At 41.3% G+C, this 22224-nt stretch overlaps 2 protein-coding genes across 2 annotated transcripts; both read right to left on the bottom strand.

Moving 5' to 3' along the window:
• Window positions 1–551: 551 nt before the first annotated feature.
• On the bottom strand, window positions 552–10922 carry LOC311268637 (dual specificity protein phosphatase 3-like). The gene is made up of 3 exons (XM_084372380.1): window positions 10594–10922; window positions 5681–5913; window positions 552–2677 (listed from the first exon to the last, which is right to left on the bottom strand). The coding sequence occupies exons 1-3, from the start codon at window positions 10767–10769 to the stop codon at window positions 2469–2471; spliced, it is 618 nt and encodes a 205-aa protein (XP_084228506.1). The 5' UTR covers window positions 10770–10922; the 3' UTR covers window positions 552–2468.
• A 1844-nt stretch (window positions 10923–12766) lies between these two features.
• prl (prolactin) lies at window positions 12767–21692 on the bottom strand. The gene is made up of 5 exons (XM_084372397.1): window positions 21563–21692; window positions 20554–20666; window positions 20067–20174; window positions 13953–14135; window positions 12767–13815 (listed from the first exon to the last, which is right to left on the bottom strand). The coding sequence occupies exons 1-5, from the start codon at window positions 21675–21677 to the stop codon at window positions 13624–13626; spliced, it is 711 nt and encodes a 236-aa protein (XP_084228523.1). The 5' UTR covers window positions 21678–21692; the 3' UTR covers window positions 12767–13623.
• Window positions 21693–22224: the final 532 nt, after the last annotated feature.

The following is a 22224-nucleotide window of genomic DNA, read 5'->3' as shown; positions in this document are numbered from 1 at the left end:
GTACTTAGGAGGCGAGAGGCCGAGCATGAGAGATGGTCATGGCTAGCCTTGACTGATGTTACCTGTACTCAAAAAATATATATTTTGAGAGACTAACATCTGGCTCATTTAGCTTTATATCCTTAAGGCAGCAGCTAAATGCTGCTAAACAGGTCTAGGGTCAGGGTTAGGGTTAGCCTAGCTTAGCAGAGTATTGCCATGTCAGTTTTTGACTTAAGTTGAATTCATGATTTGGTGTGGTTATGTTACTTTTATTTTTATCAGTATCACATTGTATTAATACAGTGTAAATCTTTTATAAATATTCATTTCATAGTAATTACTAACAAATGGTAAAAGAACACATTTAATATCTAAAGATGCATAAAATGAAGATATTGTATTTTAGCCATCTGTTACACTTACACCAAAAAATGTAAAGCCCTTCTAATCTTGTAGTGTCACATCTTCAGAATTACAGAAGTGCTGTTTAGTGAAATCACATCAGACAGGATAATATAGTAATAGTAATCAACGGTTTGTTATAAGATACTCTTAAAGAAAACCACACGTGTTGTTTTCTGTTTATTACTTAACGTAAGAAAAGAGAGCGACAACAATCACAAGTGTCATTAGATAAAGTGCACTTCATGTAAGCGGTGTCATAATCTGTGAGACTCGATGAAAGCCTACTGACATGACCAATTACATCACATCCTACTCGGTAATGCACATGATGACTCACAAGTTACAGGCTTAATAATGCACATTGTGACGAATAATGTACACTCAATGCACACTATGACTCAATAAATATACACAGATACACGGCTGTGCTAACAAGGGAATATAAACAACACTTTGGCCCACACGTATGAAAGCATGCTGCTGTACAATATAAAACTGCATAAACACACACTACTGTGCAAAAGGTGTTATCTGAGAAGTTATCCGATAATATTAAAGTTACATATCTCACATTCTGGCAGTGTTTAAGTTAAAATCAGAGACTTAAGTGGCTTGGTTTCACTCACTGGACCCTTTGGCATAAAGTTACAGGACATACACCCTAAGCAACCAGACAGGGCTTGTGTATAGAATTAATTGTTTGATGTAAGAATGCGAGACACATTATATCCCAAAGCTGACAATGAAGGAATACTTTGCCGATTTGGGAAATACACGTATTTGCTGTCTTGATACCACTCCCATGTCTGTGGAGTAAAAATGAACCTACAGCCAGTAGCTGGTTAGCTTAGCTTAGCACAAAGCCAGGATACATTGGCAGTTAACATTTCTGCAAACCAAAGGTACGTTCAAATTTGCACGCGTCAAACCATATTGCCATTTCTACTTTATGTGTCATATCACATTCACATTTCATGTATATGAAGTTTCAACATTTGTACGTGTGAAACCACTGAATATTGTTTTAACCAGTCCTCGGGACACCTTCCAGCCGTGTTTCTGGCAACAAAACCCTAACCAAAAGGTTTTTGTACCTTAACAAGATCATAAGCACAGCGTTATCAAGATTTAACCTAAATAATAACTTAAAGGTTCAACGTATCTGTGGTTTGCAGAAATGTACACTGCCAACATTTATACACTGCCAACAATTATTCTCTATAATAGTGGGTTGAAACTATTCCTTTGTTTCTCCAATAACATCAGACCAGCATTATCTAACTATTAAAAATGTAATTTTCTTGGAGTATGAAATAGTGTCAACAAAGCAGCTATAAAGCACCATAACAGCAAGACAAACTTCTGACTGAGACGTACTTCTGAGGCAGGCTTCTAGAAGTGAGTACAATATAAGTCAAAGATTGTGCAGTTCACTAAGGATATTAGACAAAAACTGCTTTAATATCATCCTCTAGTACCCTGAAAATATGACTCAATACGAAAAATCACAGTGTCCGCTTGATATCCCCTCTGGGAGCTGCTGGGACCGAGACATTTGGCAGTGTTTGTGTGTGTGAGGCTGACACGGAGGACACAATGGCAAGAAAGTGGGAGTGCATTTAAATGCATATTAACATTCCCTTTATACCTCGATGTTTGTCTCTGGAATAACGAGCAGCAGGAAAGCACAACAAACTCTAGGGGACATGTAAAGTATGCTTAGTGGTTAGCCTTTTTCATTGTCACAACCAAGATAAATCTAATATTCAGAATATACATCAGCAAACACAGTGAACCTGGATTTACACATTACATCGTATGATCAGCACATGGTATCACTGGTGTTTGTATGGGCACAATAAGATACTGTACATGTCAAACGTTTGTGTGTAAGTTGTACTATACATACACTCAGTGCTTTCAGCCCTAGCCTAGGGGATCATGTCTGTCATCATCCACTATCCTCACATCTCACATATCTGCTGCTTGTTAAAGCTGTAGAACAAGTGAAAGAAGGTGATGTGCCCTTAAGCAAGCTTTTGCTCTGTCTTACAGACCGTATTTCTACTTTCTTGTCTGCCTCATTTGCTCCAGAACTTTCCCTCAGCATCCAGCCTCTGGTTGAGCCGACAGAGCTGCCGAAGAAAGCCGTCGTTGGGTCCGATCTCTCTTTTCTGACGCACCATGGCCAGAGCGGTGTGGACATCCATGTTTTGGCGAAGCATCAGGTAGGCTATGACTAAGGTAGGCGAGCGGCTGTAGCCTTCCCTACAGTGAACGTACACTTTACCTGCGGAACAAAAGAGGAGTTTTAGTTTGACCGCATTTAAAACAGTACTACCTGAGATAAAGGATAAAAGCACAACTTTGACAATTTATCGCCATTGAAATCAAGGGCTAATCTGTATCCAAGCACTTATTTACGTCAAACAAACACAGAGCAACATTAGTAATTATTTGGAATTAAGTTTCTGGCCGCCTAACAACATTTAACACCAATATTCACTTTTCTTTCAGCTCTGTTTTGGTCTCCACCAACTGGAAACACATTTTCAGGATTATCAGAGCTTCTCTATTAGTAATTGCCTCTTGTTGCAGCTGGAAACAAAGGTTTTTTTGGAAACCAAAACAATGAGCTACAACAGGCTGAAAGTGCTGTAGAGCTAAAGAGAACAGCAGACTCAATAGATAATTATGTGTGGGTTTCTAACCTTGAGTTGATCCTCTCACATTACACAGTCATGTGATCTGTTGTTTATATAATAGTATTGATTAGTGCAGCTTTAGTATTGACCATTAATTGCAGCTCCCCATCAAGACTGTAAATGCAATAATCCTAAAAGTCAGAACATGAATAATGTGTACCAATTCATTTTTGTATTTTTTGTTTCCAAGATCATTGTTGAGCTCTCTCACAATAATAATACATTTTATTTCATAGGCGCCTTTCTATCACTCAAGGTCACCTTACAGTAAATAAAAGACAATGCACAGTACACAATAGAATAAATAAGTTAAAAATAAAATTAAAATAATAAAATAAAAAAGAAAGCCACAAAAGTACACAAGAGTAAAAACAGGTAAAATGGACAGGAAGGTCAGTTAGAGGGAAAAGGCAATCTTAAACAGGTGTGTTTTGAGTCGGGACTTGAAATGTGATAGTGTACTGATGTTCCTTATTTCGGGTGGCAGAGAGGTTCAGAGCCGAGGAGCAGAGCACCCGAAAGCTCTGCTCCCCATGGTGGTGAGACGGGCCGGGGGGACAGTCAGCAGAATGGTCAGGATGAATGGAGGCTGCGAGAGGGAATGGCAATATGGAGAAGATTGGAAAGATATCGGGGGGCAAGATTGTGAATGGCCTTGAATGTTAGCAGAAGGATTTTGAAGTCAATGCAGGACTGGACCGGGAGCCAGTGGAGCTGCTGTAGGACGGGAGTGATGTGGTGGATGGAGGGGGTTCTGGTAATGACACAGGCAGCTGAATTCTGGACCAGTTGAAGTTTGTGCAGGGATTTGTGGGTGAGACCGGAGAGGAGGGAGTTGCAGTAATCCAGGCGGGAAGTGATGAGACTATGGACAAGGATAGCAGTGGTATGGGGAGTAAGGGAGGGGCGGAGGCGGTTGATGTTGCGTAGGTGGAAGTAAGTAGACCGGGTGATGTTGTTGATGTGAGATTGGAAGAAAAGTGTGCTGTCGAGGATGACACCCAGACTCTTAACCTGTGGGGAGGGGGAAACGGAGCAGTTATCAATGATGAGGGGGAAATTGTTGGTTTTGGAGAGTATTGATTGTGTGCCAATGAGAAGAATCTCAGTTTTGTCAGAGTTGAGTTTTAGTAGATTTGAAGTGAACCAGGATTTTATTTCAGTTAAGCAGTCGGTAAGGGAGGAGGGCGGGAGGTTGGAAGTGGGCTTGCTGGCGAAGTAGAGCTGGGTGTCATCTGCATAGCAGTGAAAAGTGATGTTATGTTTGCGGAAGATATTGCCAAGGGGAAGGAGATAAATGATAAAGAGGAGGGGCCCCAGGACAGAGCCCTGAGGCACACCTGAGATGACAGGGGAAGGTTGGGATGTGAAGGTTTTTAGCTGGATGAACTGAGTGCGGCAGGAGAGATATGATTTGAACCAGTTTAGAGGAGTATGAGTGATGCCGAGGGAGGATAGTCTCTTGAGGAGGGTGGTGTGACAGATGGTATCGAAGGCTGCACTGAGGTCGAGGAGGATGAGAATGGAGAGTAAACCAGAATCAGCTGCCATGAGGAGGTCGTTGGTTATTTTAATGGGTGCAGTCTCTGTGCTATGGAGAGGGCGGAAACCAGACTGGAACTGTTCGTACAGGTTGTTGTTGGATAAATGAGAATGGAGTTGAATTGCTACTGTTTTTTCAAGAATCTTGGAAGGGAGAGGGTCGAGCTGACAGGTGGATGGCTTGGACTTGCGGATAAGATCTGAAATTTCTGAGGTGGTGGGGAGCTGGAAGGAGGAGAAAGAGTGGGTAGGAGGAGGAAGTTCGGATACGACATTGAGGGTGGTTTGTGAGCTGAGATGTTGGTGAATCATCTGGATTTTCTGACTGAGGAATGACATGATGGAGTTACAGAAAGCAGTTGAACAGAGGTGAGATGGTAGAGATTCCGGGGCTTGGGTGATATTCTTGTACAGTGAGAACAGTGATTTGGTGTTACCTTTGTTGGAACAGATTATGCCAGTGTAATAATTTGATTTGGTTTGGGTAATGCAGTTCTTGTAATGTAACATATGATTTTTGTAAATGTCTTTGTGAACATGAAGTCCAGTTTTCCTGTATAGCCGCTCGAGTTGTCGTCCTTTAGCTTTCATGAGTCGAAGTTCGGGGGTAAACCAGGGAGCGGAAAGGGAGAAGGAGACAGATCTGGTTTTTAGCGGAGCAAGGGAGTTGAGAATGTGTTGGAGTCCAATGACGTCTTCCAGAAGCGCACGCAAAAGTCTAGGTTTTTTTTCTTTGTATACTGACTTTTTCAAGCCTAGTTCCATTTCCAGTGTGAACACGTAACATACGCAAAATGTACAGTACAGAATTAGTCCTCTATGTTTTGCTAAAGTGGTATTTGACATGACAAACATGCTTTTTAACCTGTGTTGAAGTCTTTAGTTTGTTTTTGCTTCTCAGAAAATCAAAGAATTCAGCAAATGTCAGTTTTTCAAATATCAAGAAATATAAGAATAAGCAGTCAGATCCCCACAGCGCCAACGTTTACACACACAAAAAAACTGCATTTCAGTTTCAGTTAATCTCAGCTCTGTTATCTTCTGACCTTTTCCGTTTTTGTATGCCAGTGCCTTCTCGATGAAGTCTGCAGCCTCCTCAAAGTAAACACTTATGTCGAAGTGGTCCGTGTCACTGGCTGGTATGCCGTGGTAAACGATGCCTGTGCCGGCATAGAACTCAGCGTTGGTGTTGACGTGCATGAAGGAGTTTCCCTCCGCAGCGTTCAGGATGTGGGTGATGCCCGGACGCTTTAGACGCATCACGTTCATTGCTACAAACCTGCATCAGATTGTTCAGCAAAACAAATGAGAAACTGATGAGTAATATTACTGAGTGACTGAGTGAGTTAGTCAGGTAGTCGGTAGGTAGCATGCAGCATGGTTCGAAATACTGTTTTGAAGCCTCAGGTGTGGCATTATGGCTTTTGGCATTGTGATTTCTTTTGTTTGTTTTGGGATTCTCTTGGAGACAGAAATGACCATATTTGGGCATATTTTAGAACTGGGAAGGATATCCCTAATGGATCTGACAGAGAACCTGAGGACACACTGTGAAAGTAACTTCTACGAGGTAGCCACGCCCTAAAGCGTACCCTGCTTTATTGTCTATTTTACTCTAAATGGTAGAAGTAGCACCATTTTCTCATAAGCTTACATACAATCAGACCTCTTTTTGAAACCAGTGGAGTTACCCCCTGCTGGCCATTAGAAGGAATGCAGGTTCAAGCCACTTCCACATTGGCTTCGCTTTTCAGACCAAGAAGCTATGCTCATCCACCTCCTGTACTGTCTACGGTAGCATATGTCGCCTTTTTAAGCTAAATCAATCAAAGGTAGATGTTAGTCTATATACTGTGTTTATTTACAGCAGCAGCCTCAGTGGGTTCAGTATTGTTGTTGCTCTAGCTAACAGGAGCTGACAGGCTAAATCTGGTAGCAGTTTTTGTTTTTGTAGCTTTAGCAGCAGGGGGCAGAGGCTGAAAGGTGAGAGGCTGGTAGACACAATTGCAACGAAGAGTGACATTATTGAATAAAGTGTGAAGTACACAATGGCAAAACATAAAACTGTAATTAATGTCATTATAAAATAAAAACAGACTTTTGAAAACAGTCATTTGCAGTGTTAGTTTTAGTCTGCCATGGACTGACAGAGTGGACTGCCTGCTGCTGCTTCTTGCTCAGAACCTCTGGGATTGCTGTACCACTTGGCACCTCCTGCCTTTTAGATGTAGAGAGCTAAAAACAGACTCGATGCACTCTTGCGCTTTTACTGAAGGCAGCGTCATGCCTCCACAAAAAAAACAGTCTGCCATGCTTTCAGATTCCACAGTGGAACCAGGACAGATACATCAAAACAGAAAACACCCACTGAGACAGAACGAAGCGTGGGTGCATGTTCCCTCTTCACTTGGCTTCACAGAGCTGTGTTCATGCATCTGTGTGTTCGAGCCTATATTTGTTAGGAGTTTTGCTCCAGTAACATGTGTTTCTGCTCTGTCCATTATGGCTCCTTTAGGAGCACAGGCACAATAAAGGAGGCACTAAAGAGGTTTGCACTCCTGAAATACACTGGCATGACTCACTGTGTAGGAAGAAAACACATCTAAGAGTTTCTGTGTTAAAGCTTTAAGATCAGGCTATTTAAAATTTAGAACACATATTTGATTGTAAGTCTGGACTATACTCTTCCCAGCTGATGTACTGTGAAATAAAATGATCTTATGTGCAGTAATCTGCATTGTACAACAAGCTTCTGGTGATTTTAGGATTGCTATAACATATATATTGCAATATCTCCTCATATTAGAGAATATGTGTGTCCATATAAAGGTATGTTTTTCTCTTTTCAGTCACACATACTGCATATGAAGTGCCATACTTTCCTGTAATGTAAGACAATTTGCACGACCATAGGCGACATATAGATAAATTATTGTATTTTAAAGGTCCAATGTGTAGGATTTAGTGGCATCTAGCGGTGAGGTTGCAGATTGCATCAACTGAAAGCCCCTCACCTCACCATCCTCTATGGAGACTGCTTCATAGTCGGTGTTTGTTTAGTCCATTCTGGGCTCGTGTAAAACATGGCCTTGTAACATGGCAGACCCCACCGAAGGGGCCTTGATGTGAGTAGCTTCCAAGACTCCAGGGGTCCGTTTCACAAAGCAGGTTTAGTGAAAACTCTGAGTCTGTTAACCCTGAAATGAGGGAAACTCTGAGTTTTCCGTTTCACAAAGGGAGGTAACTCAAACCAGAGAAAGAGGGGTAACTCTAGCCTGTTTCACAGAGAGAGGTAACTTAAGCTCTCGGTCAGTTACCATGGTAACATACTCTATGAACCTAACCTGGTCGGGACCAGGTTTTTCTCAACAAACCTCGAGTTTCTCTCTGTCTCCGCCCTCTTTCAGCCACACACGATATTTGATTTCCTCATTCATTCAGTCAGCAGGCGAGTTTTGGCATAATATAGTTCTGCCGTCTGTTTTTTGAGAAAATCATTGCAAAATCAGTCAGTAGGCCTACATTAGAAGTTACATTAGGTGGCGACTATTTTCACTACCATGGCATGTCCTTTTGATAATGATCCCGTGGATGAAGGTGCAGCATTACTGCGCAGAGATTTAAATATTCGTTGGGAGATGATTATCAGGCCGAGCATAGATGTTCTTGCATTTCCAGACAATTATCATCATTTACATACACAACCTAATCCGTCCTTACATTTCCAACATTACCAACCGAAGTCATGCTCTCTCATCCCAGTAGATATTGCGCTGCGTTTTTTAAAATTTTTTTAATAGGTTGTTTTTTTTATACAATGTCGGAGATGCAGAGCACTTGAGCAAGGCAACTGTATGCAGAGCGGTCAGAAAAGTGTGCCTCGCCCTGAAACGCCCAGTGGGGTGAAAAACGTAGCCCTCCTCTTCCCTGTTGCCATGGTGACTCGTCGACTCGGGGCTCCATTGACGCTGTCTTTTTATACTTGTGGCGCACGCGCTTAACTCCAGGTGAAACTACTCCGAGTTGATCAAACTAACTCAAATCAGCTGTTCTGGAACCGAAAACTCAGAGTTTCCTATCTCAGAGTAGATCAACTCAGAGTTCAAGGTTAGACTCAGAGTTTGTTGAACCTGCTTTGTGAAACGGACCCCAGGAGGAGCATCAGGCTTTGAAGCCGATTGAAGCCGTTTGTAGCTGTTGTAAAATCATAATTTAAACACTTTAATGGGAGTGCTGTCCTCGATTTTTCTTTTTGCTAATTCACTACAAGAAGGATTCAGCACCCTGCATTCAAGTTATTACGTGATTCGAGCGCGCTGTGTCTTATTTTCATGCTTTGGCAACATTCTTCTTATGATTTCCACATCACAAAATAGAATTGAATTAAATGAGAATTGATGAGAAGATTGATTCAACTATCATATCTGCATAACCAACATCAGCAGCCAGTTAGCTTAGTTTAAAGTAAAGACGACAAACAGGGAGAAACAGCTAGCTTGGCTCTGTCCAAAGGTAACAAAACCCACGTACGTGCACCTCCTCCTCTCACAAATGAACACATCATATATTTTTGGGGTAATCTGTGCAAAAACTGCGATTAACAGCATGTTAAAACAAGCTTGCTTAACCATATTCACCAATTTTGTTAGTTTTAGATAGAGCAAGGCTAGCAGCTGCTGTTAGAGGTGTGAACTGTTATTGTTCCATCCTATTCAATCGCACCTCAAAGGCCGGAGACTCGAAATAGGCAGAAAAAAATTGTCAAAATTAAAGCGTCATAGCCTCAGACATCCTGACTTTTAGTCTTTAGGGGCCAAATACCTTGGATCACACTTTCCATAATGCAACTTGATATAGTTTTCCACTTAAGCTTTTTTTTAACTCTGCATTTCCAGCTTGTAACGCAGGCTTTCAATTGTGTTCTCTGTCTGTACATTGGGAAAAGTTGACTGAAAACATATGACAATTTTTCATTATCAACACAAGGCTCAAGTGAAAATGTGAATTAGTTTAATTTGACACAGTGAAAAGATGAACAGCTGGTATATTGTATATGCTCTTGTGTTACAGTATATAGATTCATTAGACTACAGGCCTGAGTGTGTGCGTTTCCTTTCGAGCTAACCCCAACAGAGACAGAGAGGTCAGTGATGTTAATTAGAGAGATTGAAGTTCAGAGCAATCTGAACATCTGAATTGAACAGGGGATTAACAGGTGCGGCAGGCAAGCTATTTTCAAACCCTCATCCTGCCAGCTCTGGGTCGCTGCTCCATTTTGCCTTTTTATAACACTCCTCCACCTCTTCAAAAATTAAACAAGCTTCTGTCTGATACAGCCCTCATAGCTCTCTGAGCAGACTGTGTGTCTATGACAGGAACATACTGATACACTTTCGACATATAGCCTCAATAAAACACTTAATCCTCATTATAAAAACAGTGACTAATTATGTTACATCCATAGGTACCTCATGACCTGACTGGAATCTAGATTTAACTACAATTTGACTACATTTAAAGCCAACGCATTGTGTCTAACATACAAGAACATCACAGGGTTTTAGATTTGCTGCAGGATACAGATTATTCTGGAGCATATCTGAAACCCTGTGATGTTCTTCTGACACAATGCGTTTGCTTTAATGATTTCCTCTCCTGTAGCTCCTTCTATTTTTAACCTTTCTCGTTATAAAATAATAATTTAAATATTCGGACACATAATTTTGCTGCAATTGTGGTATAATAGACCTATTAATACAGCAGAGGGTATCCTGATAAGATAATTAGAGCGATAAGGACTGATTGAATGCCAACTGATTGATTGGGACTGTTTATACTGTGTGACCTGAATATAAGGGCGACGCGTTCAACGTCATGTAGCCTATAATCTGTAGGTGGAAGAAACAAAAGAAAAACAAAGCCCTGAGGAGTTCTCCATATGATCACAACAATGACTCACGCATTGCCCACGTAGATCCTCGGGTAGACCTCATGGAAGTGTTTGGTGGGCCAGCTGTAGAAGCCGCTGTCGTCTGTCAGCAGGTCGTTCAGCTGCTGTAGAGTCACCTCGAAGCCCGACATGTCGAGTCGGTCCGGAGCCGCTGTCTTCACCTGTTGGTTGTGTTTATTCTTCATACCCGGAGGATCCGAGGCGGCGCCTCCGCCAGGCACACGCAGAAAGAGGGGGAGGAAGGTGGCGAAGGTGGCGGGCAGGTGTCGGTTTACCGGGCCGGTGAAGAGCACGATGCGCCGCCGCTCTCCGCGCGCCTCCAGTGCGGCTCTGCTGTGGAGGCTGCTCGGTGCTGTGGGGACGGAGCACACATGCAGGGCCGGCCTCGGGTTTTTGGTGGCCCGGGGTCTGTGGTTCCCAATCAAGGGGCCCCAAGGTAAATAAGGTGATGCCAAAGAAAAACTCAGACACAAGGCAAAGTGCTTTACAGGGACATAAAAATGACATTAAAAGGCATTCCAAATTAATTTAAAATACATTAAAAACAAGTAGGAAGACATCAAGGAACAAAACATTAAAACAAGTTAAGAAATAGGAAAGTAGGCTAAAATAGAATAGGTTTAGAAGAGACGAGACTAAAGAGTAGAAGTCACAGCGCAGTTCAAAGCCTTAAAATTTCTTCTTTCAGCCTTGATTTAAAAGAGGTGAGAGTTGGAGCAGACTTGCAGTTTTCTGGGAGTTTGTTCCAGATATGTGGTGCATAATGACTGAACGCTGCTTCTCCATGTTTAGTTTTGACTCTAGGGACTGAAAGCAGATCTTTACCTGAAGACCTCAGAGGTCTGGATGGTTCATAACGTAGCAGCAGATCAGAAATGTATTTTGGCCCGAAACCATTCAGTTCTTTATAAACCAACAGCAGGATGTAGAAATCTATTCTCTGACAGACAGGAAGCCAGTGTAAAGATCTGAGAACTGGAGTGATGTGATCTACTTTTTTGGTCCTTGTTCAGGTCATTTAATAATAACCATCCTCATCAAAGTAAATTATTATTATTTCACTGTTATTTATTATTGTTATTTCACTGTTAAAAACAATGAAATGCTTTATAACCAATTAGACTAGAATTGCAACTGAATTTTTATACACAAATAAATAGTTAATAAATACCATGTAGTTCATCTATAAACATGATTTATATGGCCATTATAAAGTTTCAAATGATGTGTTTATAAACCTTCACAATTGCTTAACAAATGTTTTATAAAGCATTTCATTAGCCAAAGTTTAATTATGTATAAAATAAAAAAGTGTCACCCCTGATGTTGGCTCCACATGTCATATGCATATGAACTAATAGAAGCAATGGATAAACATTAAGTAGCCTATGCTCATTTATAAAAACGTAAGCAATTTTCTTTCACAGTTCAGAAAAAAGCAAGTCAATGGAAAAATGTGATTCATCTCAGACAGCGTGATTAGAGATGCATCAACGTGAATTTAAAATGTGCATGCATTCTGTGGCATTTTGAAATTGCTCTGTAAACAAGTAGACATGATAAAAAGCGAGAGACGAGTGAGAAGTAACAGAAGGAACTCGAGGTTCAGTCGGAAACTTGGCTGAACACAAACCCACTCCCACAGACACGGTGTGTTAGCTTGCAGCTAACGTCTGTTCAGTTTGTACTTTGGCTGTTTGAGGCAAGTAAACACAAATGGCCCAGTGCACGAACGATCACAAAAATTGGTCTGCACCTACCATTAGCATTCAGCATCCCATATAGCGTTTCTCTTGAGATGTCTTTTGATCTCATTGGACAATATGAGCGTCATACATGATGTATGCTGCTGAGAGGAATTCAGTTGTGGGACAGCCAGCTTTCACCTCTCCACAAAAAGCCATCAGCCAGGTACCGTTCACTATAGTTTGATTTGAGTTCTTTTGGTCATCTCAAATTCTGTCGCGGGCCGAAATGTATCATCATTTCTTGAGCTCTGTTTAGAGTGACTATCTGTTTAGAGTGACTATCTCATTACTGAGCACATTGGAAAGTCACATTGTGAAATGTTGGTCTCCCACGTTCAAGTCTGATGTTTTACTCTTGATCACATCATGCTTGTTTTTTGCTTTTCTTGGGGAGACGCTCTTGCTGGATTGCTTTAAAAAAATAACCACAAAAATAGTTTTATTATGCGAGAAATTATTTTTATTGATTTTAAAGAAACATTTGAAAGTATGGGCATCAAATGCAAGATGCTTTTCATGCAAGTTTATTCAGATCTAAAGTGCAAATGCTGCAGTTTGTCATCAGACAAGCATTAGAAAGAAAGAGAGAGAAATAGTATTCTCCATTAAAGCCCTGCAGACGCTGCTAGGGTGATTTGATACATCACACCCTGTCTGCCAATGCAATGCTTCTGCAGCAGCTTGACTTTGAGGATATAAAGCTTTAGTAGAAGGAAAAGACAAGGAGGAGACACAGGAGAGATCACACACAGATCTACCTCTGTTTTTTAACCACAATATGGTCGGATCATAATGCCAGACCAGCTGGAAACATCTGGGGAAGTGTATGAGCCATGCTTTGTCCTCCAATGACCCATTAGCAAGACTGGACAACAGTATAAACCTTTAGGTTTTGTGGGCTGCTCCCCTACTTGAAGTGTTTTAACCTCAATAAGGATGCTGTTTAAAGTAATACTTTAAATGTTTGTTTCAAAATCAAGAGCCAAAACCATCAATTTGAATGTTTGTAAGTATAAAAGTAGCTTCTTCAGATTTACATTGAGAATTTGGATCATTGAAGTCAAAGTTTTTCGCCCATTTATTGCTTAAAGGTATCACTTCAAACAAAAGATGATTTCTTGTGTGTCACTCCTCCTTATCTCTGCCTTCTCTAAGATCATAATGCCAACATCTTAGCAGTTATTATATTAGCTCAGATAGCAGATTTCTAGTACAAGCTAATCTATAGTTGGTAGACAGTACAACCTTTGAAAGAAATCTCCCCTCGGAGTCAAGCAGGCTGCCTCACTCTTTAGCACATTTCGGGTTGCACTTTTGCAGCCCGGCAGCGGAGGACTTTCAGGAAGCTGTCAATCTTGTGAGAGTCGCGGCGGAAGCAGGACAACAGGAAATGGAAGTTGGTCAGTTGGGAAATCTTGTCCTCGCCGATGTCATTGCCCCCTCTGTAGGGCAGTGAGGAGATGGCCTGAGCTGCTGGACCCATCTGGGACAAAGAGGAGACAGGTAAAGTGAGTGGGAAAAGGGAAAGGGTAAAAAGCTGTTTTTAAAACACATTTTATAGTAACATTTTAAATCAGTGCAAAAGCAAATAAGTATTCCTTCAATGGTTTGTCTTCACACCCTGCCAGATAGAATATCCAGGCCATCTCCCAGGTTCTTGGAGTGCTCCTGCAGCTCCCGGATCTTGTTGGAAATGCTGCTTTGGGATGGGTGAAGCAGGCTGTAAGCGGAGGTGGACAGGTCTACCAGGGGGTCTTGCCAGGCTTGGAGCAGGGAGCGAGCCAATGACAACAGGTCTGACTCCTGCAGAAGAAGTAAAAGAGATAATAACATGATAAGTTGAAGGGCAAATGGAAAAAACTAAAGATCAAAAAGATGTGATATGCAAAAGCTGTAGTGAAATGGTATTTTTACTACACTGGTGTAATCAATTGCAAAAGTCAACTTCCAAAATGTCATTCCCATCGTTCACCTGCAGAGGTCAATAAATAGTCAGATTTGCAAAGTTTATGTCACAGAGAGTTTTTAATGCCTTCCCCGCTGTGAGCTTATTTTCAAGTCATATCTACCAAATAAATGCCAATATATTCTCCTGTTTTTATCATTAAATCAGGTCAATTTTCCTTTCAAACTACTGATTAATTAAAACAGGCTCTCTTGTGGCTTGTGCCTCTGTTGCAAATTGCTTTGATTAGAACTTTTTAGTGTTTTGTAGGTGAAGGCTGAGACAGCTCATTAAAAAACCCAGTGATTTGATGATCATCTTTTAAACAGGACATATTATGCTTGTTTTTTATTTATTTTTTTTACTTTCTTTTTAATCTTTATTTGAGACAGCAAAACATATACTTAGCTTTCTGCTGTCATAATATGATAATATATAATGCAAGACCATACACACAATCAAGGGCGTAGAATTGGGTAGGGACGCTAGGGACACGTGCCTACCAATATTCGGCCGCTACTGTGTAGTCACTATCAATACAACCGCTGTCCGTAGTGTTTAGGCAATGATTATGGCACACAAAGGGTTAAATGTCGGTGTCTGCTAGAAGTCCCGCCTCTAACCTAAATACCGCTCCCTGATCGGCTGCCGGTTTCTCGCTAACTAACATGTGATTGGCTGTCCCCACTGTCACTCCTTCTGCTTGTCAAAACTACCTGCAAAGTGCTAGTTGGACCGGACGAGAGGCAGCGCATGTTTCTGCGAGTGTAAGTTGTCAACATGTTCGGCATTTGTTCTTCCTGGGTCAGGTCAAATACATGTGTATTTGTAAATAAAATGTGTATTTGTAAATATATCATTTTCCATTAGTGAAACGGAAAATTCTGCTTGTGAAGTGTGATTCATCATTTGTGGATCACCAATCGCACCTCAATGACGTATTTCTGAGACGTTCTTGTCAAGATTCACACAGATCCACAAACAAATAGGTCTTGATTCACAAATGGCCCGCCCTCCTCACCACTACGTGGCAGTGTTGTTCTATGCATGTAAATATACCCTCCACAAACACAAAGTTAGGATGTGTAACTTGTGTGTTGGTTTTTACAAATAAATGTGTATTTGTAAATATTATTTTTTCATTCGTAAAAAAAAGGACATTTGCAAAAATGGAAAATTCTGCTTGTGAAGTGTGATTCAGCATTTGTGGATCACCAATCACACACACGCATCTCTTTCCTCGATGACGTATTTCTGAGATGTTCTTGTCGAGATTCACACAGATCCACAAACAAATAAGTCGTGATTCACAAATGGCCCGCCCTCCCCACCACTAGGTAGTGATGGGATCGGCAGTTCTTTTGACTGTACTGAATCACTAGAATCAGTTCATTAAAATGAGTCGTTCAAAAAATTCATTCACCGAATCACTCAGTGCTTATGGAGCCCTGACTGCAAAGTGCATTATTCTCCAACTTCCTGAACTGATACACAGCCAAACAATCCGTTACTAGGTCATGATTCAGCCCCGAGGTTCACATTCACTCTGTAACACGTTCACTGCACTTGAGGGACAGTGCAAAAAAAAAAAAGGACGCCCGGTGCGTTCACGGACAAGGACCAGTACACAGACATTCGCGGGAAATGCAGCAAATATTCAAATATTACTACACGGTGAACGGGAGTCCTCCGTGCACAGTACAGTCACTTAACATACACAGATGTGCTTAGTTTAGCAGTAAGGTTACTGATTGTGAATCAAGTCCTCTGCTCTGTGCATGCAGAACGCCAGGCAGTGAGTGACACAGCGCCACAGTACCTGAATCACGTCTGCAGCAGCAGTTCTGTGTGCAGGTCAGGTGCAGGTTGGCGAATCATGAGTGAGTGAGTGAGTAACAGCTTCCCCAGCGGCAGATCTCGGTGTGTGCATTCACTGCAGTAGGTTTGCGAGTGAGTGGCAGCCTAACGTGAATCACCTTGTCAGTTCGCGAACGACACAAGCCCTCAGCACCCAGTGAATGACGCGCACAGTGAGTGAACGGGAGCCCAGACGTAACGTCCTCCTCCGCGACACAGTCAGTTCTCTGTGTCACAGTAGGTTCGCGAGTCGCGACTATGGGTTCGCGAGTCCTGAATGAGTAAAGTGAGTGCAGCGCGAACCTGAATCACGTCCTCAGCGACAACCAGTCAGTTCGAGGGTTCAGTGAGTCACAGAACGCGCCAGTTCCACTCCCACCGGCACGGTCGCGGCTGAGCTCAACTGAACTGAGAAAGGAACGATTCAGGTCATGAAGTGATTCGGTTCAGTACGTTCACTCAAAAGATTCGTTCGTTCAAACGAAACGTTCGCGAACGACACAACACTACCACTAGGTGGCAGTGTTTTCTAGTAGCTGAATGGTTTAACGCCCCACTTGGAGAGCAAGTCTATGGGCAAAACAATACAGCCTGCTGCCTGCCCGCTAGCTTATGACAACAACATAACAATGATAAGTATCCCCGACAGAAACTGTTTCCCCTGGCCGGGGAGCACGCATTCATTCAGCGAAGACGGAAACAGCGCTAAAACTAACAACAATTGCATTGTTTAATTCACTGTTCTGGTGTTGTAATTATCTACGAGGTTTTGCAACATGTCCCACCCATCAAAATAAATGCTTTTATTCTTTTGTATGTCGTAACGTCGTACTACCTACTGAACGGAAAAACGATTGACATATAACACGCTGTAATTCAAGTCCTGATATGGAAATTGTCGAACTAAATAAACGTCAATATCCAAAATCAAGATCACTGTGATTGTTTTCTGGCTTCAGTTACGTCTATTAAATCTACTTCGCTCGAAATGTACTATAATGGACAGATGAAGCCTGACCTTTGAACGATTTAGGCTATTTTATGTGTACTTCAGATACTACTCTATAACCTCTGTGATTATGAACACGTTTCTTCTCTTATGGGGGGAGACATATTATTTCAGACTGTCAACCTGTCTGCCAGAATTTGTATCCCCCCATATATTTGGCTTGAAGTGAGGAAACTTGTTCATAATCACAGAGAGAGTATAGGGCCTAGTATCTATTCAAGGGTCATCTACTAAGCCGTGAAATAACAGGAAATGAAGTCTGAATAGACAAAGTGGTTCAAAATGAAGGTTAGATGTGTGGCAGGTGGCGCAGTGGGAGTAACAGATGGCTAGAAATCTCTATCAATATTTCCCTGCAACTTACAGGAATTTACAACTTTCAACTTATTTCATATATTCAACTGCACTGGACCTACACAAAGGAAGTGGAAGTTGCATCATTAGGTGATTAGGAGGCTAGCAATATCTACTTGCAACTAAAGAATTTACTGTACTCAATTATTACCTATGTTTAACCGTTATGTAACGCCACATTTTTATTTACTTCCGTTCTTGTAAACTCAGACAAAAGAGTAGCCAGCTCAGCTGACCGGAGCGCGGAGTAATAATTAGTAGCAGTAAAGAGTTCAAGTGAAGGCTTGCTAGCAGTAGAACGGCCAAGATGGTCATTTCGGCCGTTTTCAAATATGTGCAATAACTTTGTCTGTATTTCAATTTAGAATAGTTTTCATATAAATTACACAACAGACAAAGACAATATGATATGTTTTACCTATTTCGGCCATAAGCGGTCATATTGACCGCACATTATTTCACGGGGTTTCATTGTTTGTGCTTCTTTGCGACTTAACTTGTAAGTTAATGATTATATAGCTAGTTGTATTATATCGCCTGGTTGGCACCATGGGCAAACAAAAACGGGAGTTCCTCTTCCGTGAAACAGCGAGCGGAGCTGTTCGGTGCGACTCTGACTGTGTACCAGGGAAAGCCGAGGAAGAATGTCTGCATCCCGAGCACCGTGCACACAGGTGTGGGCACCTTTAGTGGGGCGAAGGCAAAACCAGAGTCTGTGATGTACAACAACACCGAGTACGGCGTGGACGTCCTGGACCAGATGGCGAGGACGTAGCCTACTCCGTCAGAGGCGGTACGGAAGATGGCCAGTGGCGGTCTTCTATAACATCCTCGACCTGGTGTGATCAATGCCCGCATCTTTTTCAAGGAGCACCAGCAGCAGGAGAGCCCGAGGAAAGTCCTGCAGCAGCCGGCAGAGAAGCTGAGGGCAGAATACATGGGGAAAGGGGCCGCGGCAGTCGGCACAAGGTGGCAGCAGCGGAAGCAGCCACCGCAACAGCAGCAGCAGCAGCAGACAGAACTGGAGGCAGTGCCGGTCCGAAAGAGCTGCAAACGGAGCCAAACGTCGGACACTTGAAATACCACAAGCCCGTGTATAACTGTGCAGGAGAGCGGAGGTAATCTGTAGACTGTGACCAGTGATCGGAATGAACCCGCCACAGTGGCTGGTAAACTGATTGAATTCACTTTGCTAATTTCCATCCCTGGTTAATATGTCTCCCCCACCATATCTTTGGCTAGAGATGCGTGTGTGCGATTGGTGATCCACAAATGATGAATCACACTTCACAAGCAGAATTTTCCGTTTCACAAATGGAAAATTATATATTTACAAATACACATTTTATTTACAAATACACATGTATTTGTAAAAACCAAAATACAAGTTACAAATTAGAAATTTGTATTTGTGGATAGCAAAACACGTGTGCAAACCAAGGAATATTTGTAGATCACCCTCTGTGCGTTTACAAATATATATGAGACAAAAATAACCCCATACACGTCAGCTATTTGGATTTTAATATCAGTGGTGTCATTTACATTTGTGTTTGTGTCTGTTTGCGTGCGTGCGTGCGTGTACGTACGTGTGTGCGTGCGTGCGTGTGTGCTGTATAGGATTTGAAGGATGTCAAAGAAAAGAAAACTGGATATAAGAGACTTCTTTAGGAGTCAAAGTGTAAGTTACTTCAAGGGTGTATAGAGGCTCAACAATACAGATATTGAATAAAAGAGAATATTAAATGCCAAAGAGATGCACTTTTTTAAAGTTATTTTTAATTCTTATTTTCATGTATTTGTGTAGAAGAGAGTAACGGTTTAAATACACAAATAAAGAAAATGTGTGGTGGAAATACAATAAAACCTCAGATTCTAGATGATCATGTGATTTTATAATTATAAAATATAAACTATGATCATTTTATCCCTAATGTATCTGTTCATGTCATGCATCAACATATTTTTGTAAGGTGACAGACAGCAGAGAGGCTGGAGGAGGTAGAGAAGGAGAGACTGGAGGAGATAGAGGAGGAGAAGCTGGAGGAGATGGAGGAGGAGAAGCTGAAAGAGAGGCTGGAAATTCACAGGTGAGGTTAAATAATGATGGATATGTTAGTCATGAGATTCAGCACTGTGACAAATGTTAGTGTGATGATGATCTGAATAGCAATGTTTCACCCATGTGGCTTTAAAATCAGAACTTTATATCAAGTCTGGTGTTCAAAGAGGCCTCATCATGTATTACTAGTGTGTATGTGTTTACAGTAGTTACTATACAGTTGTGAAATGTATATTGTGGTTTATTCCTCGTATGTTCCTTATTTAACCTATAACATCTGCATGATGTGAAATTATGATTGCTAATGCAAAAAAACGTCAACTTTCAGGAGTGCTGCCTTGGAGCACTTTTGTGTCCCCACCAATCTCAAAATCAAACGTTATAATTTCTTATCGCACTTCTACCTGTTCTACAATATGGGACCTTTAATAAGGACATCTGTGGGGAAAAAATGAAAGCAGAGAATACAAAATGAAAGGAAGAACATAAAGAGACACAGTCACTTACTGATAATTGCAGTGTTTGCTCTTTGTCATTGGGTGTCTGTAGAGAGGAGGTGTGGCACAGTGAGGGGCGAGGCATCATCATCCAGCCTATAGGTGGGACATGATTGTTCTGGAAGGGATGATTATTATATTGTATCAAAATTGACTGATTCCCTGGCAAATAAATGTTTCACTGTGATGGAAACCAAGTTGGAAAAATGCCTACATGAAGGTTTAACATGCTAAAATTAAGAGCTTAAACAAATCTGACATCTCAGATAATTAACAGTAATTGCATTATTTGGCCTCATGTAGTATTTTTGTTCATTCTGAAGACATGACAATACTAGATTATAATGAGATCTAAGCATCCCACGCAAAGGCAACCTGCATGCCAAGAGCACAGCTGAGAAGGTTTTTCAACAGAAGGTTAAACATGTGTGTTTGGAAGAGCTTGGACACCCCAAGACAGAGCAGACACACACACACACACACACACAGGCACTGACCAGATCTTGGGTGAGTGTCGTGCTGAGGGAGTGCAGTGTGTCAGAGCGCTGAGAGGCTCGATCAAGCAGGTCATTGATGGGGACAGCACTGCATGCTGCCACCATATACAACACTGAGGATCATGAATCAACATGACAGAAATGATGGAGGTTATTTTTTCTTTTCATGACACTCAAGTCAACCGTATTTGCAAAGCCTGATGTCACACCAACAGAACTGAAACACACCGATGAGCTGAGAAAGTCAAAGTTCATTATCCTTTGTTTCAGCAATACCAGCACACGTTACATTACAAGTGGTCATTTTGTTAAATGTTAACATATGCCTTGATAGTAGGTGAGTTATTATAAACAGCAGATGTGAAGGCTTTCCAGCCTGATATCATGCAGCATATTTGAGATCTCTTCTCAAAATAAAAGTGTTCTATATGATGTAATGAATTACTGACCATTGATGAAAGAATGAATGATTTTGTACAAAAAAAACCTGAATCGCTTATAATATTTTAAACATATATAGCACTTTAAATGGTACTCAAAGACACATTACATATATTTAAAAAAAAAAAAAAACATACACTCTGCATTAATCCACTTTTGGCTGTAAAGCAGCCCGACTGATACTGTATATGAGGCTGGTAAAGATACCAATATTTTAGAGTTCAATGTACAGTATGTCAAAGCAGAACATTTTAAAGTGTAAAAAATAAACGTGTCAGTGCTCTGTAACACAGTTTCTAAATGACCTCAAGCATACACACTTCTGAAGTGCTTCACACTTTTACTAAATACTGAGATCTGTGATGAGCCAATATTCGTAACAGCAATCTCTGGTTTTAACAGCAGGACATATCAATTCTGATTAAAAACCTTTCTTTCTTTTTAAGAAATCTACATTGTGGAATAGATGCATTTCTTATTAGTTCAATGCAATACATAGTCTTGTATAGTTCCCAGACAAAAAATGATTTCATAGATAGATTAAACAGCCAAGCAGAGCTCATCTCACCCGTAATGAAGATTTTGCTTCCATTGGTTCCTCTGTGAGCCATCTCACTTCTTTTGCTGGCTTTGGCGTCTTTACCCCGTCGCTCTTTCTTTCTCTTTCTCCGTGTTCCCTCCATTTTATAGTTCCTTGGCTTCAACTGTTTGGTTATGCAGCAGCTGGGTCAGTGTGTGCTGATTGCTTGAAACCTGTTTGGTCCACTTTATAATGAGAAACATGGTCAAGGAGTCTTGAATGGATGTAACAGGTTGGTAAGTGCGTGTGTGTGTGTGTGTGTGTGTGTGTGTGTGTGTGTGTGTGTGTGTGTGTGTGTGTGTGTGTGCGAGGGACATAGATGTGGAAAAAGATTCTTCCATCTTAATTGGATGGATGAATAAAACCATTGATGTTTACTGTGACATGGGTTTTATTTCTTTTAATTCATCAGTAAATTAACCATAATTTACTGATGACCATCACGGTCCATAACTCAACTGATCTTTTTTAATTTGCAATCAGTAATGAAAGAACAACTCAGATCATTTACCGAGGTAAAAGCGACAATAGAAATGTAGAAATCCTCTGGTCCAAGTAAGAAAACCTACATTTGAAATTTTACTTAATGCGGCAAGAGACAACTTTTCCACCCTGCCTTCCAAGTGGTTTGTTGGCACCTATTTTGCAAA

Source organism: Pagrus pagrus (genome assembly GCF_965226575.1).
Source record: "Pagrus pagrus genome assembly, chromosome: 13".
In the NCBI taxonomy this organism is placed as follows: Eukaryota; Metazoa; Chordata; class Actinopteri; order Spariformes; family Sparidae; genus Pagrus; species Pagrus pagrus.
Note: the sequence above shows the minus strand (reverse complement) of the source record. Positions and strands in the feature narration are given on the sequence as shown.

What these genes read in the sequence shown, in the direction of transcription:
- LOC311268637 (XM_084372380.1), bottom strand. Translation starts at nt 10,769, where the DNA reads ATGAAGAATAAACACAACCAACAGGTGAAGACAGCGGCTCCGGACCGA. An exon ending in AGGATCTACGTGGGCAATGC is followed by an intron (nt 5,914 to 10,593) that starts GTGAGTCATTGT and finishes AATCTGATGCAG; the next exon opens with GTTTGTAGCAATGAACGTGA. An exon ending in GGCATACAAAAACGGAAAAG is followed by an intron (nt 2,678 to 5,680) that starts GTCAGAAGATAA and finishes TTTGTTCCGCAG; the next exon opens with GTAAAGTGTACGTTCACTGT.
- prl (XM_084372397.1), bottom strand. Translation starts at nt 21,677, where the DNA reads ATGGAGGGAACACGGAGAAAGAGAAAGAAAGAGCGACGGGGTAAAGAC. An exon ending in AAGCAAAATCTTCATTACGG is followed by an intron (nt 20,667 to 21,562) that starts GTGAGATGAGCT and finishes CATGATCCTCAG; the next exon opens with TGTTGTATATGGTGGCAGCA. An exon ending in CGACACTCACCCAAGATCTG is followed by an intron (nt 20,175 to 20,553) that starts GTCAGTGCCTGT and finishes CATCCCTTCCAG; the next exon opens with AACAATCATGTCCCACCTAT.